Raw genomic sequence first — 16,564 nt, forward strand, 5'->3', positions numbered from 1 at the left:
GAAACAGAACTATGGACCAAAAACTGTAATAGAGCTATGGAAGCATAAAGAAAGAAGACATTGCTTTCTAAATGTCATGGACAGTAATTCTCAGAACATCATGTTTCTTTGCAGAAACTTAGTAAGCTATCTGACTTTTAAATTAAATGTGATTTTTTAAAATTGAGGTATGATTGACATAGTAGTAGTAGTGTTAGTTGATCATTTGTGTCTGACTCTTTGCAACCCCATGGAGCCCACCAGGCTCCTCTGTCCATGGGATTCTCCAGGTAAGAATACTGGAGTGGGTTGCCATTCCTTTCTCCATGGGATCTTCCCAACCCAAGGGGCAAACCCTGGTCTCCTGCATTGCAGGCAGATTCTTTACTGTCCTAGCTACGAGGGAAGCTCTATGATTGACATACAACATTATATTAGTTTCAGATGTACAGCATAAAGATTCAAAATTTGTATGTATTGTGAAATGATCACCACAATACATCTAGTTAACATTTGTCATTCTACGTAGTTACAGAAGTGTTTCTTGTGATGTAAACTTGTAGGATTTATTCTCTTCAGTTCAGTTCAGTCGCTCAGTTGTGTCTGACTCTTTGCGACCCCATGAATCGCAGCACGCCAGGCCTCCCTGTCCATCACCAGCTCCCGGAGTTCACTCAGACTCCCGTCCATTAAGTCGGTGATGTCATTCAGCCATCTCACCCTCTGTCATCCCTTTTTCTTCCTGCCCCTAATCCTTCCCAGCAACAGAGTCTTTTCCAATGAGTCAACTCTTTGCATGAGGTGGCCAAAGTACTGGAGTTTCAGCTTTAGCATCATTCCTTCCAAAGAACACCCAGGGCTGATCTCCTTGAGAATGGACTGGGATCTCCTTGCAGTCCAAGGGACTCTCAAGAGTCTTCTCCAACACCACAGTTCAAAATCATCAATTCTTCGGCACTCAGCTTTCTTCACAGTCCAACTCTCACATCCATACATGACCACTGGAAAAACCATAGCCTTGACCAGATGGACCTTTGTTGGCAAAGTTTATTCTCTTAGCAACTTTTAAATATGCAACACATTATTACCTATAGTTGCTGTGCTGTGCATTATATACTGTTGACTTATTTTATAACTAGAGAAGTTTGTACCTTTTTATTTCTTTCACCCATTTCTTACACCTTGCCTCTGTCACCCACCAATCTGTTCTCTGTAACTATAAGCTTTCATTTCTTCTTGTGTGTGTGGTTTTTTTTTTTTTTTTTTAGGTTTCATGTATGAGATCATATGGTATTTGTCTTTCTGTGACCTATTTAAGTTAGGATCATGCCCCCAAGGTCCATCTATGTTGTTGCAATGGCATTATTTCATTATTTTCTATGGCTGAATAATATCCCTTTGTATGTGTATACATACGGTGTACCTATATATTGTTACCTTGGGCAAACCACTTACGTTTTTAAGCCTCAGGCTTCCCTGGTGGAGAGCTAGTAAAGAATTCGCCTGCAATGCTGAAGGCCTGGGTTTGATCCCTGGGTTGGGAAGATCCCTTGGAAAAGAGAATGGCTATCCACTCTAGCATTCTGGGCTGGAGAAGAATTCCATGGACTGTATAGTCCAACGGGTCGCAAAGAGTCCAACAGGACTGAGTGACTTTCACTTTCTTATTTGCTCCAGCTACGTTCTCTCTGGCAAACATGGTTGAGTAAAGAAATAATTAAACATTAATATCTGTCCATGGACCAATCAACAGTAGCTGAATAAAGGAAATTAATGTGGATTTGAAATCTGGGCTTGAGCGGACTCCCTGGGCAGGCAGTTTAACATTCCTCAGCCTGTTTCTTTACCTGTAAAAGGGCAATAAGATCTCACCGGGTTGTTTATAGAGGATGAAATGAAATAGAATACTGTATATATATTTTAAGTCTGGTATTCAGTGGATGCTTAGGAATGCTACTTGCCTTTATCATATCACTAATACGTGAAATCTAAAAAATACAACCCAGTAGTGAATGTAACAAAAAAAAGACTCACAGATACAGAGAACAAATTAATGGTTACAAATGAGGAGGAGGAAGGGGCAATACAGGAGTGGGAGTGTGGGAGATAGAAACTACTGATGTAAGATACACTACAGGGGATAAGCACAACACAGGGGATATAGCCAATATTTTGTAATGTAAATGGAGTTTAACCTTTAAAAATTGTATAAACATAAAATTTAAAGGAAATGGCAACCCACTCCAGTCATCTTGTCTGGAAAATCCCATGGATAAAGGAGCCTGGCGGGCTACAGCTAATGGGGTTGCAAAGAGTCGGACACAACTAAGTGACTGAGCACATAGAATCATGGGCAAACAACTGCCTCTTGTTTGAAATCACTTTAACAAAAAAATAAAACAAAACAAAACAAACGTATTTGCTTACAAAAATTTCGCTTGGAAAGGAAACTGAAAACTTCTGGGGTACACCCGCCCACCCTGTACGCCAGAGTCGGGAATCAAATACCCTTCTCTTCTCCCTCTCCCTTTCTGGAGTGGCCCCCAGTGGCCGGGAGCCCGGGGACAGGAAATGCCAAAGAAGGCGGAGGCGGGGCCAGCGGAAGCGCTCGCGCGCCGTTGTCAGCTGCGCCGGAAGTTCCTGGCCAGGCCTGGCGGTAACCTTGGAGTCTGAGCCGGTGGTGCTGCCGCCGCCGTCGCCGCAGGGGTGGGCTTTGGGAGTCCAAGCCTCTGCCGGAGCCAGGCCTGTTAGGTGCCAGGAGCCGCCGGGTTGCGCGGGAGTTCGCTGAGGATCTCGGGGAGCAGGAACTGCGGGCGCAGGGCCGCCCAGCCGACATGTCTCTAGTTGCGGAAGCCTTAGTCTCCCAGATCGCAGGTAGCGTGTGTGGCCGCGGACCCGGACGGAGGCGCGGGCCGGCCTGGGGTAGTCATAGGGAGCAGTGCGGCTTTAAGCACTGCAGCTTTCCTCCAGCCTTGCAGCATTAGACGCTGAACCCAAGCTTCGGGATAGAGGCGGGCACTGACTACTATCTCCTGGATGAGAAAACAGGGGGAGAAACTTGGCTAAGGTCAGCCTGGAGGAGTGGGAATCCCATCCGTTTTTCCTGGGCAGTGCTTTGTCCAGCTACCCATTGGGTCTGTGTTGGGATAAGTGGAGAACGCTGTGGGCTGGAATTAAGGTGGGAGGCGTGGCCATATCCGAGAGCTTCAGAGTTAAGTGTTGGGGCAGCCTCGGTGTGGGACCTGAAGTTTAAGGTGCTTGTCACTAATGAGTCGCCATTGTCATTTGAGAGGCCAATGAGCAGCACAATATTGCCATTTGCTAGGTCTCCAGCATTCACTGACCCAGTTTTAAGGCTGCATGAATTTTTTGAAACACCTTTGACTCGACGGACTGAACATGACTGTTGTAAATAGATTTACAATATATTTTGAAATTTTCTGTTATTGAATATATTTCTGTTATCGAGGTTCTTATTTACTGTAGTGAAAGATATTAAATATTGTTCAGAAAGTGAGAGACTATTGTAGGTATAGGTTGATGGGTTAATCTTTAAATGGAGTTAGTCTTAAACGTCCTAGAAGTATTTTCATTGAGTACGGTAAATATTCAGATACCAGGATACTTAGGTACATTTGCAATAAGGTAGTATTTTTGAAATGAAAAGTATTGAATGTCATGGAATTTGCCAAATGTTTTTCATTACATTTGTGTTAAAATTCATTTCTCTTTTCTTTTTCTCACTCAAAGATATTGTCTTCTAAAAGTGAGGGAAGCCCCCACTAGATTGCAAGCTTCTTGAAGGCAGGAATGATACTTACATTGTTTCTAGTATCTTGAGGACCTGTCAGTTGGTGCTCAATAAGTATTCGTGACCTGAATCAATGAATAATCTTGAGATTTCAAGCAATGATTATTTGTTTTTACTGTTCATGTTTTTTAAAAAGTTAGATCATGAATGTAGATTGCTATATTAAAATATTTCACAGTGTATGCTGATATTGGTATACAGTGTACATGTACCCTAATGTGTGATTTCTTAAGGAAAAAATGAATATCTTTTAATCAGTTTGGAACTTTGCTTCAGTTCCTGAAATTTAGGAGTTTCTATGAATTTGATCAGTCTGCCATCTTAGCTATTTGGGGTGATCACTCTAGGAGGAGGCATTTATAGATGGATAATTTAATAAGTCGTGTTGGGACAGCTCCTACGTTATGACACTGCAAGAATAAATTCTAGATGGATTAAAAATTTAAGTGTAAAATAAGAACAGAAACCAAATTGTAATAAAATAATTAGGAAAAATATAGGTGATATAGTGTAGGATGCCTAAGCAAGACAGAGTTCAGAGTGCATGGAAGAAAAAATTAATAGAATTTTTGCAGATACATTTTAAAAGCTTCGTATGATGAGGCACGTAAGTTTCTACAAATTAATAAGAAAAAGGCAGACCAACAGAATCAAAGATAAAGAATAAGAACAGGCAGTTAACTAAAGGGGAAATGCAAATCAGCAGTGAATATATGAAAAGATGCCCTCCATCACTAATTTCCACCCAGTCAGATGGGCAGAAATGAATACTATAATTTTTAGTACTGACACTGGCATGGGGAAAACAGTTGCCCTCAAAGTATTGGGGAGTCTGTAAGAAACAGCTGCTTTTGGGGAACTTAACATAGCAATAGTTATTTAAATGCTACTGCAGATGGTGATTGCAACCATGAAATTAAAAGACGCTTACTCCTTGGAAGGAAAGTTATGACCAACCTAGATAGCATATTAAAAAGGAGAGACATTACTTTGCCAACAAAGGTCCGTCTAGTCAAGGCTATGGTTTTTCCAATAGTCATGTATGGATGTGAGAGTTGGACTGTGAAGAAAGCTGAGCGCTGAAGAATTGATGCTTTTGAACTGTGGTGTTGGAGAAGACTTTTGAGAGTCCATTGGACTGCAAGGAGATCCAACCAGTCCATTCTAAAGGAGATCAGTCCTGGATGTTTATTGGAAAGACTGATGCTAAAGCTGAAACTCCAATACTTTGGCTACCTCATGTGAAGAGTTGACTCACTGGAAAAGACCCTGATGCTGGGAGGGATTGGGGGCAGGAGGAGAAGGGGACGACAGAAGATGAGATGGCTGGATGGCATCACCGACTCGATGGATGTGAGTCTGAGTGAACTCCGGAAGTTTGTGATAGACAGGGAGGCCTGGTGTGCTGCGATTCATGGGGTTGCAAAGAGTCGGACACGACTGAGCGACTGAACTGAACTGAATTGACTCAGAAATTCTTTATGGGATTTATCTGATAGAAATATAAGGGCCAGTATTTAAAGAAATATACAACTGTAGTAATTGTAGTATTATCTGTAATAGCAAAAACCCAGAGACATCTTAAATATATGTTAAGTTACAGCATGCGTGGTCAGTTGTGTCTGACTCTTTGTGACCTCATAGCCTGCCAGACTCCTCTGTTCGTGAGCTTTTCCAGGCAGGAATACTGGAGTGGGTTGCCATTTCCTACTCCAGGGGAATTCCCTCATCCAGGGATCTAACCCACATCTCTTGTGTCCCCTGAATTGGCAGGCAGAGTCTTTATCACTGTGCCACCTGGGAGGGTATAGTTATAGCATGCCGCATTATTACAGATACTAAAAATATAGAAGTATAGCTGTTAAGCTTTCCTGGTGGCTCATTGGTAAAGAATCTACCTGCCAATGCTGGAGACATGGATTCAATCCCTGGGTTGGGAAAATCCCCTGGAGAAGGAAATGGCAACCCACTCCAGTATTCTTGACTTGGAAATCCCATGGACAGAGGAACCTGATGGGCTGCAGTCCGTGGGGTTGCGAAAGAGTCAGACACGACTTAGTGACTAAACAACAATAGCAACATAGCTGTTAAGCATATTGGCTGAAGACTCTGATTATCTTAAATATTAATAAAAACAAGTTTAAAACTATACATATATATATGTAGTATGAAACTATATATATAGAGTATGAACTATATATATAGTGTATATATATATATAGTATGAACTATTTTTTTTTTTTTTGCTTTTTTTTTTTAATTTTTAATTTCAGATATACACATGCTCCCCATCCTGAACCCTCCTCCCTCCCCCCTCCCCATACCATCCCCCTGGGCCTTCCCAGCGCACCAGCCCCAGGCATCCAGCATCGTGCACTGAACCTGGACTGGCATCTCGTTTCATACATGTCATTTCACATGTTTCAATGCCATTCTCCCAAATCTTCCCACCCTCTCCCACAGAGTCCATAAGACTGTTCTATACATCAGTGTCTCTTTTGCTGTCTCGTATACAGGGTTATCGTTACCATCTTTCTAAATTCCATATATATGCGTTAGTATACTGTATTTATGTTTTTCCTTCTGGCTTACTTCACTCTGTATAACAGGCTCCAGTTTCATCCACCTCATTAGAACTGATTCAAATGTATTCTTTTTAATGGCTGAGTAGTACTCCATTGTGTATATGTACCACAGCTTTCTTATCCATTCATCTGCTGATGGACATCTAGGTTGCTTCCATGTCCTGGCTATTATAAACAGTGCTGCGATGAACATTGGGGTACACGTGTCTCTTTCCCTTCTGGTTTCCTCAGTGTGTATGCCCAGCAGTGGGATTGCTGGATCATAAGGCAGTTCTATTTCCAGTTTTTTAAGGAATCTCCACACTGTTCTCCATAGTGGCTGTACTAATTTGCATTCCCACCAACAGTGTAAGAGGGTTCCCTTTTCTCCACATCCTCTCCAGCATTTATTATTTGTAGACTTTTGGATCGCAGCCATTCTGACTGGTGTGAAATGGTACCTCATAGTGGTTTTGATTTGCATTTCTCTGATAAAGAGTGATGTTGAGCATCTTTTCAAGTGTTTGTTAGCCATCTGTATGTCTTCTTTGGAGAAATGTCTATTTAGATCTTTGGCCCATTTTTTGATTGGGTCATTTATTTTTCTGGAGTTGAGCTGTAGGAGTTGCTTGTATATTTTTGAGATTAGTTGTTTGTCAGTTGCTTCATTTGCTATTATTTTCTCCCATTCTGAAGGCTGTCTTTTCACCTTGCTAATAGTTTCCTTTGATGTGCAGAAGCTTTTAAGTTTAATTAGGTCCCATTTATTTATTTTTGCTTTTATTTCCAATATTCTGGGAGGTGGGTCATAGAGGATCCTGCTGTGATGTATGTCAGAGAGTGTTTTGCCTATGTTCTCCTCTAGGAGTTTTATAGTTTCTGGTCTTATGTTGAGATCTTTAATCCATTTTGAGTTTATTTTTGTATATGGTGTTAGAAAGTGTTCTAGTTTCATTCTTTTACAAGTGGTTGACCAGATTTCCCAGCACCACTTGTTAAAGAGATTGTCTTTAATCCGCTGTATATTCTTGCCTCCTTTGTCAAAGATAAGGTGTCCATATGTGCGTGGATTTATCTCTGGGCTTTCTATTTTGTTCCATTGATCTATATTTCTGTCTTTGTGCCAGTACCATACTGTCTTGATAACTGTGGCTTTGTAGTAGAGCCTGAAGTCAGGTAGGTTGATTCCTCCAGTTCCATTTTTCTTTCTCAAGATCGCTTTGGCTATTCGAGGTTTTTTGTATTTCCATACAAATTGTGAAATTATTTGTTCTAGCTCTGTGAAGAATACTGTTGGTAGCTTGATAGGGATTGCATTGAATGTATAAATTGCTTTGGGTAGTATACTCATTTTCACTATATTGATTCTTCCAATCCATGAACATGGTATATTTCTCCATCTATTAGTGTCCTCTTTGATTTCTTTCACCAGTGTTTTATAGTTTTCTATATATAGGTCTTTAGTTTCTTTAGGTAGATATATTCCTAAGTATTTTATTCTTTTCGTTGCAATGGTGAATGGAATTGTTTCCTTAATTTCTCTTTCTGTTTTCTCATTATTAGTGTATAGGAATGCAAGGGATTTCTGTGTGTTGATTTTATATCCTGCAACTTTACTATAATCATTGATTAGTTCTAGTAATTTTCTGGTGGAGTCTTTAGGGTTTTCTATGTAGAGGATCATGTCATCTGCAAATAGTGAGAGTTTTACTTCTTCTTTTCCAATTTGGATTCCTTTTATTTCTTTTTCTGCTCTGATTGCTGTGGCCAAAACTTCCAAAACTATGTTGAATAGTAATGGTGAAAGTGGGCACCCTTGTCTTGTTCCTGACTTTAGAGGAGATGCTTTCAATTTTTCACCATTGAGGATAATGTTTGCTGTGGGTTTGTCATATATAGCTTTTATTATGTTGAGGTATGTTCCTTCTATTCCTGCTTTCTGGAGAGTTTTTATCATAAATGGGTGTTGAATTTTGTCAAAGGCTTTCTCTGCATCTATTGAGATAATCATATGGTTTTTGTTTTTCAATTTGTTAATGTGGTGTATTACATTGATTGATTTGCGGATATTGAAGAATCCTTGCATCCCTGGGATAAAGCCCACTTGGTCATGGTGTATGATCTTTTTAATGTGTTGTTGGATTCTGTTTGCTAGAATTTTGTTTAGGATTTTTGCATCTATGTTCATCAGTGATATTGGCCTATAGTTTTCTTTTTTTGTGGCATCTTTGTCAGGTTTTGGTATTAGGGTGATGGTGGCCTCATAGAATGAGTTTGGAAGTTTACCTTCCTCTGCAATTTTCTGGAAGAGTTTGAGCAGGATAGGTGTTAGCTCTTCTCTAAATTTTTGGTAGAATTCAGCTGTGAAGCCGTCTGGACCTGGGCTTTTGTTTGCTGGAAGATTTTTGATTATAGTTTCAATTTCCGTGCTTGTGATGGGTCTGTTAAGGTTTTCTATTTCTTCCTGGTCGAGTTTTGGAAAGTTGTACTTTTCTAAGAATTTGTCCATTTCTTCCTCATTGTCCATTTTATTGGCATATAATTGTTGATAATAGTCTCTTATGATCCTTTGTATTTCTATGTTGTCTGTTGTAATCTCTCCACTATCATTTCTAATTTTATTGATTTGATTTTTCTCCCTTTGTTTCTTGATGAGTCTGGCTAATGGTTTGTCAATTTTATTTATCCTTTCAAAGAACCAGCTTTTGGCTTTGTTGATTTTTGCTATGGTCTCTTTTGTTTCTTTTGCATTTATTTCTGCTCTAATTTTTAAGATTTCTTTCCTTCTACTAACCCTGGGGTTCTTCATTTCTTCCTTTTATAGTTGCTTTAGGTGTAGAGTTAGGTTATTTATTTGACTTTTTTCTTGTTTCTTGAGGTGTGCCTGTATTGCTATGAACTTTCCCCTTAGGACTGCTTTTACTGTGTCCCACAGGTTTTGGGTTGTTGTGTTTTCATTTTCATTCGTTTCTATGTAAATTTTGATTTCTTTTTTGATTTCTTCTGTGATTTGTTGGTTATTCAGCAGCGTGTTGTTCAGCCTCCATATGTTGGAATTTTTAATAGTTTTTCTCCTGTAATTGAGATCTAATCTTACTGCATTGTGGTCAGAAAAGATGCTTGGAATGATTTCTATTTTTTTGAATTTACCAAGGCTAGCTTTATGGCCCAGGCTGTGATCTGTTCTGGAAAAGGTTCCATGTGCGCTTGAGAAAAAGGTGAAATTCATTGTTTTGGGATGAAATGTCCTATAGATATCAATTAGGTCTAACTGGTCTATTGTATCGTTTAAAGTTTGTGTTTCCTTGTTAATTTTCTGTTTAGTTGATCTATCCATAGGTGTGAGTGGGGTATTAAAGTCTCCCACTATTATTGTGTTATTGTTAATTTCTCCTTTCATACTTGTTAGCATTTGTCTTACATACTGCGGTGCTCCCGTGTTGGGTGCATATATATTTATAATTGTTATATCTTCTTCTTGGATTGATCCTTTGATCATTATGTAGTGACCTTCTTTGTCTCTTTTCACAGCCTTTGTTTTAAAGTCTATTTTATCTGATATGAGTATTGCTACTCCTGCTTTCTTTTGGTCCCTGTTTGCATGGAAAATCTTTTTCCAGCCCTTCACTTTCAGTCTGTATGTGTCCCCTGTTTTGAGGTGGGTCTCCTGTAGACAACATATGTAGGGGTCTTGTTTTTGTATCCATTCAGCCAGTCTTTGTCTTTTGGTTGGGGCATTCAACCCATTTACGTTTAAGGTAATTACTGATAAGTATGATCCCGTTGCCATTTACTTTATTGTTTGGGGTTTGAATTTATACACCATTTTTGTGTTTCCTGTCTAGAGAATATCCTTTAGTATTTGTTGTAGAGCTGGTTTGGTGGTGCAGAATTCTCTCAGCTTTTGCTTGTCTGAGAAGCTTTTGATTTCTCCTTCATACTTGAATGAAATCCTTCCTGGGTACAATAATCTGGGCTGTAGGTTATTTTCTTTCATCATTTTAAGTATGTCTTGCCATTCCCTCCTGGCTTGAAGAGTTTCTATTGAAAGATCAGCTGTTATCCTTATGGGAATTCCCTTGTGTGTTATTTGTTGTTTTTCCCTTGCTGCTTTTAATATTTGTTCTTTGTGTTTGATCTTTGTTAATTTGATTAATATGTGTCTTGGAGTGTTTCGCCTTGGGTTTATCCTGTTTGGGATTCTCTGGGTTTCTTGGACTTGGGTGATTATTTCCTTCCCCAGTTTAGGGAAGTTTTCAACTATTATCTCCTCAAGTATTTTCTCATGGTCTTTCTTTTTGTCTTCTTCTTCTGGAACCCCTATGATTCGAATGTTGTAGCGTTTAATATTGTCCTGGAGGTCTCTGAGATTGTCCTCATTTCTTTTAATTCGTTTTTCTTTTATTCTCTCTGATTCATTTATTTCTACCATTCTATCTTCTAATTCACTAATCCTATCTTCTGCCTCTGTTATTCTACTATTTGTTGCCTCCAGAGTGTTTTTAATTTCATTTATTGCATTATTCATTGTATATTGACTCTTTTTTATTCTAGGTCCTTGTTAAACCTTTCTTGCATCTTCTCAATCCTTGTCTCCAAGCTATTTATCTGTGATTCCATTTTAATTTCAAGATTTTGGATCAATTTCACTATCATTATTCGGAATTCTTTATCAGGTAGATTCCCTATCTCTTCCTCTTTTGTTTGGTTTGGTGGGCATTTATCCTGTTCCTTTATCTGCTGGCTATTCTTCTGTCTCTTCATCTTGTTTAAATTGCTGAGTTTGGGGTGTCCTTTCTGTATTCTGGCAGTTTGTGGAGTTCTCTTTATTGTGGCTATTCCTCGCTGTGTGTGGGTTTGTACAGGTGGCTTGTCAAGGTTTCCTGGTTAGGGAAGCTTGTGTCAGTGTTCTGATGGGTGGAACTGTATTTCTTCTCTTTGTTCAGTCGCGCTGTGGGGAGGGAGGGAGGGATGCTGCAAGCAAATAACACTGGCGTGCGCTCGCAGTGCCTCAGCCACACTGGGTCTGCCCCCGCTCACTGCGCGTGTAGCCTCCCTGCCCACACTGCTCGGGCTCTAGGTTGTTCCGCCGGGAACAATCCGAGGCTGGCCCTGGGTTGCATGTACCTCCCAGGTCCAAGCCGCTCAGGTTCAGGCACTCGGGTAGTCCTCAGAGGCACAGACTCAGTTGGGCCTGAATATTGTGCTCTTCCCAGGTCCGAGTAGCTCAAGTGATGAGGTGTTTGGCGAGCGCCAATGCTGCGACTTATCGCCTCCCCGCCACTCGGTTATCTGGGCGCAAAACCGGCGCACCTTCTTAGGCAGATGTTAACCGTCCAGACCCCCAAGAAGTTTTAGTTAGCAAAGAAGCCTGCTTACAGTTTTATAGATAATGTCTCTCTGGGGCTGCGATTGCCCCCTTCCGGCTCTGGCTGCCTGTCACCGGAGGGGGAAGGTCTGCAGCCGGCTATCTCTGTTCAATTCTTTGTTCCATGTGCGGGCCTGGCAGTGTCTTAGGTTGGGGCTGGCTTTTCGTGTGGTAGATATCCCACAGTCTGGTTTGTTAGCCCAAATTATTTCGCTCAGATAGTGCTCAGGGTATTCAGGCCAGATTCTTACTCTAAGCGATGCAGCCCGCGCTGCGCCTCCCTGCCCAGCCCCCGCTTGTTAATGGCGCGTGCAGGCGTCTGCGCTGCTTCTCCGCTGGGGGAGTTACCGTAGGACTCGCAATCTTCGAGTTTTAATTGTTTATTTATTTTTTCTTCCTGTTATGTTGCCCTCTGTGCTTCCAAAGCTCGGCACAGATTCGGCAGTGAGAAGGTTTCCTGGTGTTTGGAAACTCCTCTCTTTTTAAGACTCCCTTCCCGGGACGGAGCTCCATCCCTCCCTCTTTTGTCTCTTTTTTTGTCTTTTATATTTTTTCCTACCTCCTTTCGAAGAGTTGGATTGCTTTTCTGGGTGCCTGATGTCCTCTACCGGCATTCAGAAGTTGTTTTGTGGAATTTACTCGACGTTTAAATGCTCTTTTGATGAATTTGTGGGGGAGAAAGTGTTCTCCCTGTCCTACTCCTCCGCCATCTTGGCTCCTCCTCCCAGTATGAACTATTTAAATAAATGAATTCTGTGTAAATAGGTATATGTAAGCAAAAAAAAAATGTAGGAGAATACTCAATTTTAACTAGTAATTTCAGAGTAATAAGGATAGTGTGTTGGTGGAGTGAGAATATTTTACTTTTAAATTTAAATGGTTGTAATTATAAAAATTTGGAAGATTATATTTTGGCAACAGCAAAAAAAAAATGATGGCTAACATAATTTATATGAAACCTTGTATTTCACTAGTAAGTGTGACTATTCAGCAACTATTTACAGTATTCTGCTTCTTGTCACAGCTATTTGTAAGACCTCCTCAGACAGCCATTTTGCTTTTTTGCATTTCTTTTTCTTAGGGGTGGTCTTGATCCCTGCCTCCCGTACAATGTCACGAACCTCCATCCATAGTTCATCAGGCACTCTTGCCTATCAGATCTAGTCCCTTAAATCTATTTCTCACACTGTATAATCGTAAGGGATTTGATTTAGGTCATACCTGAATGGTCTAGTGGTTTTCCCTACTTTCTTCAATTTAAGTCTGAATTTGGCAATAAGGAGTTCATGATCTGAGCCATAGTCAGCTCCCAGTCTTGTTTTTGCTGACTTTATAGATCTGCTACATCTTTGGCTGCAAAGAATATAATCAGTCTGATTAAAGTGTTGGCCATCTGGTGATGTCCATGTGTAGAGTCTTCTCTTGTGTTGTTGGAAGAGGGTGTTTCCTATGACCAGTGCGTTCTCTTGGCAGAACTCTATTAGCCTTTGCTCTGCTTCATTCTGTACTCCAAGGCCAAATTTTCACAAATAGCTGTGAAAAGAGAAGTGAAAAGCAAAGGAGAAAAGGAAAGATATACCCATTTGAATGCAGAGTTTAAAAGAATAGCAAGGAGAGATAAGAAAGGCTTCCTCAGTGATCAGTGCAAAGAAATAGAGGAAAGCAATAGAATGGGAAAGACTAGAGATCTCTTCAAGAAAATCAGAGATATCAAGGGAATATTTCATGCAAAGATGGGCTCAATAAAGTACAGAAATGGTATGGACCTAACAGAAGCAGAAGACATTAAGAAGAAGTGGCAAGATTACACAGAAGAACTATACAAAAAAGATCTTCATGACCCAGATAATCACAAAGGTGTGATCACTCACCTAGAGCCAGACATCCTGGAATGCGAAGTCAAGTGGCCCTTAGGAAGCATCACTACAAAAAAGCTAGTGGAGGTGGTGGAATTCCAGTTGAGCTATTTCAGATCCTGAAAGATGATGCTGTGAAGGTGCTGCACTCAATATGCCAGCAAATTTGGAAAACTCAGCAGTGGCCACAGGACTGGAAAATGTCAGTTTTCATTCCAGTCCCAAAGAAAGGCAATGCCAAAGAATGCTCATACTACTGCACGTTTGCACTCATCTCACATGCTAGTAAAGTAATGCTCAAAATTCTCCAAGCCAATCTTCAACAATAGTTCACATGAACTGTGAACTTCTAGATGTTCAAGCTGGTTTTAGAACAGGCAGAGGAACCAGAGATCCAAGTTGCCAACATCTGCTGGATCATCAAAAAAGCAAGAGAGTTCCAGAAAAACTTCTATTTCTGCTTTATTGACTATGCCAAAGCCTTTTTGTGGATCACAATAAACTGTGGAAAATTCTGAAAGAGATAGGAATACCAGACCACCTGACCTGCCCCTTGAGAAACCTGTATGCAGGTCAGGAAGCAACAGTTAGAACTGGACATGGAATGGCAGACTGGTTCCAAATAGGAAAAGGAGTATGTCAAGGTTGTATATTGTCACCCTGCTTATTTAACTTCTATGCAGAGTACATCGTGAGAAACACTGGGCTGGAGGAAGCACAAGCTGGAATCTAGATTGCTGGGAGAAATATCAATAACCTCAGGTAAACAGATGACACCAGCCTTATGGCAGAAAGTGAAGAACTAAAGAGCCTCTTGATGCAGGTGAAAGAGGAGAGTGAAAAAGTTGGCTTAAAGCTCAACATTCAGAAAACTAAGATCATGGCATCTGGTCCCATCATTCCATAGCAAATGGTTGGGGAAACAGTGGAAACAGTGTCAGACTTTATTTTTGGGGGCTCCAGAATCACTGCAGATGGTGATTGCAGCCATGAAATTAAAAGACACTTATTCCTTGAAAAGAAAGTTATGACCAACCTAGACAGCATATTAAAAAGCAGAGACATTACTTTGCCAACAAAGGTCCGTCTAGTCAAGGCTGTGGTTTTTCCAGTAGTCATGTATGGATGTGAGAGTTGGACTATAAAGAAAGCTGAGCGCCAAAGAATTGATGCTTTTAACGTTGGAGAAGACTCTTGAGAGTCCCTTGGACTGCAAGGAGATCCAACCAGTCCATCCGAAAGGAAATCAGTCCCGAATATTCATTGGAAGGACTGATTCTGAAGCTGAAACTCCAATCCTTTGGCCACCTGATGCGAAGAGCTGACTCATTGGAAAAGACCCTGATGCTGGGAAAGATTGAAGACAGGAAGAGAAGGGGATGACCGAGGATGAGATGGTTGGATGGCATCACCGACTCAATGGACATGAGTTTGGGTAAACTCTGGGAGTTGATGATGGACAGGGAGGCCTGGTAATGGATAGGGATCCCTGTGGATAGGGAGACACACATACAAACACACACAGACAGACAGACACATAGACACACACACAGGCATATGTTCTTGTGGAGGTTGGCCAACCAGATGCTAAGGCCACAATGTAGATAGCCCTGAAGGGGCTCCAGGAGAAGAGAGCAGGTGCAGCTGCTTGCAGAGCCTGAGCTTTGTTTGTTAGTAAGTTAGGCCCACCCAGGATAATCTCTGTTTTGATTAACATAAAGTCAGCTCATTCGGGCTTGCTTTAATTATGTCAGCAAAATCCCTTCCCAGCTTGCCTAGAGTAGTATTTGAATAACTGGGAGGTATTTGCTACAAAGTGGCTGTCTTCCCTCTGTGTTCCCAACACCTGCTGGAGGATGTCCCTTGTAGCTCACCCTAGTAAGACACAGCAGAAAGGGTATTCTGGCAAAGGTAGTCTCACCAGTTTAATGGACTTCAGAGCTATCACAGGTGTATATGAATTTGCTGATATAAATGGTACTTGGCAAATACATATTTGTGTATCTAACTGAATAGTTTATTTGGATAATTTTTTTAAGGAGAGAATTTTGAATTTTTCTTTTAACTTAGTGATGTTTAAAGGAATGGTAACTTACGATTTTTGAACTAAAGTTTGAATCTCTAGATAAGGACGTGCTAGATTAAGAACTGTAAAAGGAGGATAAATAGTCTGGATATTGAATGGTTTTCAGAATCTTTTATAACAGCCTGTGTATTTTAAATTTTCACTTGGTTTTTTTTTAAACTGGCAAGATTTTCAACACATTACTTGAGTTTCAGGTTAAAAAATTAGTTTTTACAGATAGTTGGGTATGAACATATCCTGGGGAATGATTCAGTATTCGCATTTGGGTTGTGTGACCACATTTGGTGTGGTCACTGTAGTAGTCAAAGGGATGGAATACTGTGACAGGAAAGGGCTGACTCATTAGCCTATCTCTGTACCAGGAGAGACCTATGTACCTATCTCTGCTCCAGCTTTTAGGGTTCCACACTGTCATCAGATACATGGAAAAAGCTAGAGAGATACTGAATTTAAACTGCAGGAATCTTCTACAGTGTTGATCACTTCCTTCTCCTTGCTTTCTCCTTGTGGACTTGGAAGTGAGAGTCAGACCTGGGTTCTTATTCAGCTACTTGCTAAAAGTGTGACCTTAGGCAAGTCACTTGCCTTTTTAAGCTTCAGGTTTCTTATTTGCAAATTGGTAAAGACAATTGTAGATTATTTAAGGATTAGATAAAAAATAGAAAATGTTTGGCATTGTGTCTGGCACATAGTAAGTGCTCAATAAGTGTTCATTTATGTTATTTTCTGTGGTGTTGGAGAAGACTCTTGAGAGTCCCTTGGACTGCAAGGAGATCCAACCAGTCCATTCTAAAGGAGGTCAGTCCTGGGTGTTCTGTGGAAGGACTGATGCTAAAGCTAAAACTCCAATACTTTGGCCACCTCATGTGAAGAGTTGACTCATTGGAAAAGACTCTGATG

At 40.6% G+C, this 16,564-nt stretch overlaps 1 protein-coding gene across 7 annotated transcripts in view; it reads left to right on the forward strand.

The window, feature by feature from the left end:
• Nucleotides 1–2,625: 2,625 nt before the first annotated feature.
• Nucleotides 2,626–16,564, forward strand: part of MTX2 (metaxin 2) — an 82,254-nt gene continuing 68,315 nt past the window's right edge. For 5 of the 7 annotated variants that reach the window (XR_015152924.1, XM_086370984.1, XM_086370964.1 and 2 more), the window contains exon 1: nt 2,626–2,853. Coding sequence is in view for 1 of the 7 variants with exons in the window: in XM_086370956.1 (XP_086227082.1) it covers nt 2,814–2,853 (40 nt within the window). In the remaining 6 variants the exon portion in view is untranslated. Of the gene's footprint in view, nt 3,047–16,564 lie in introns of all 7 variants that reach the window. The other 2 variants (XM_086370965.1, XM_086371002.1) reach the window with 2 other exon arrangements.

Source organism: Bos grunniens, chromosome 2 (assembly GCF_055505025.1).
Source record: "Bos grunniens cultivar Pamir isolate PY7600 chromosome 2, Bosgru_T2T1.0, whole genome shotgun sequence".
NCBI classification, from domain to species: domain Eukaryota; kingdom Metazoa; phylum Chordata; class Mammalia; order Artiodactyla; family Bovidae; genus Bos; species Bos grunniens.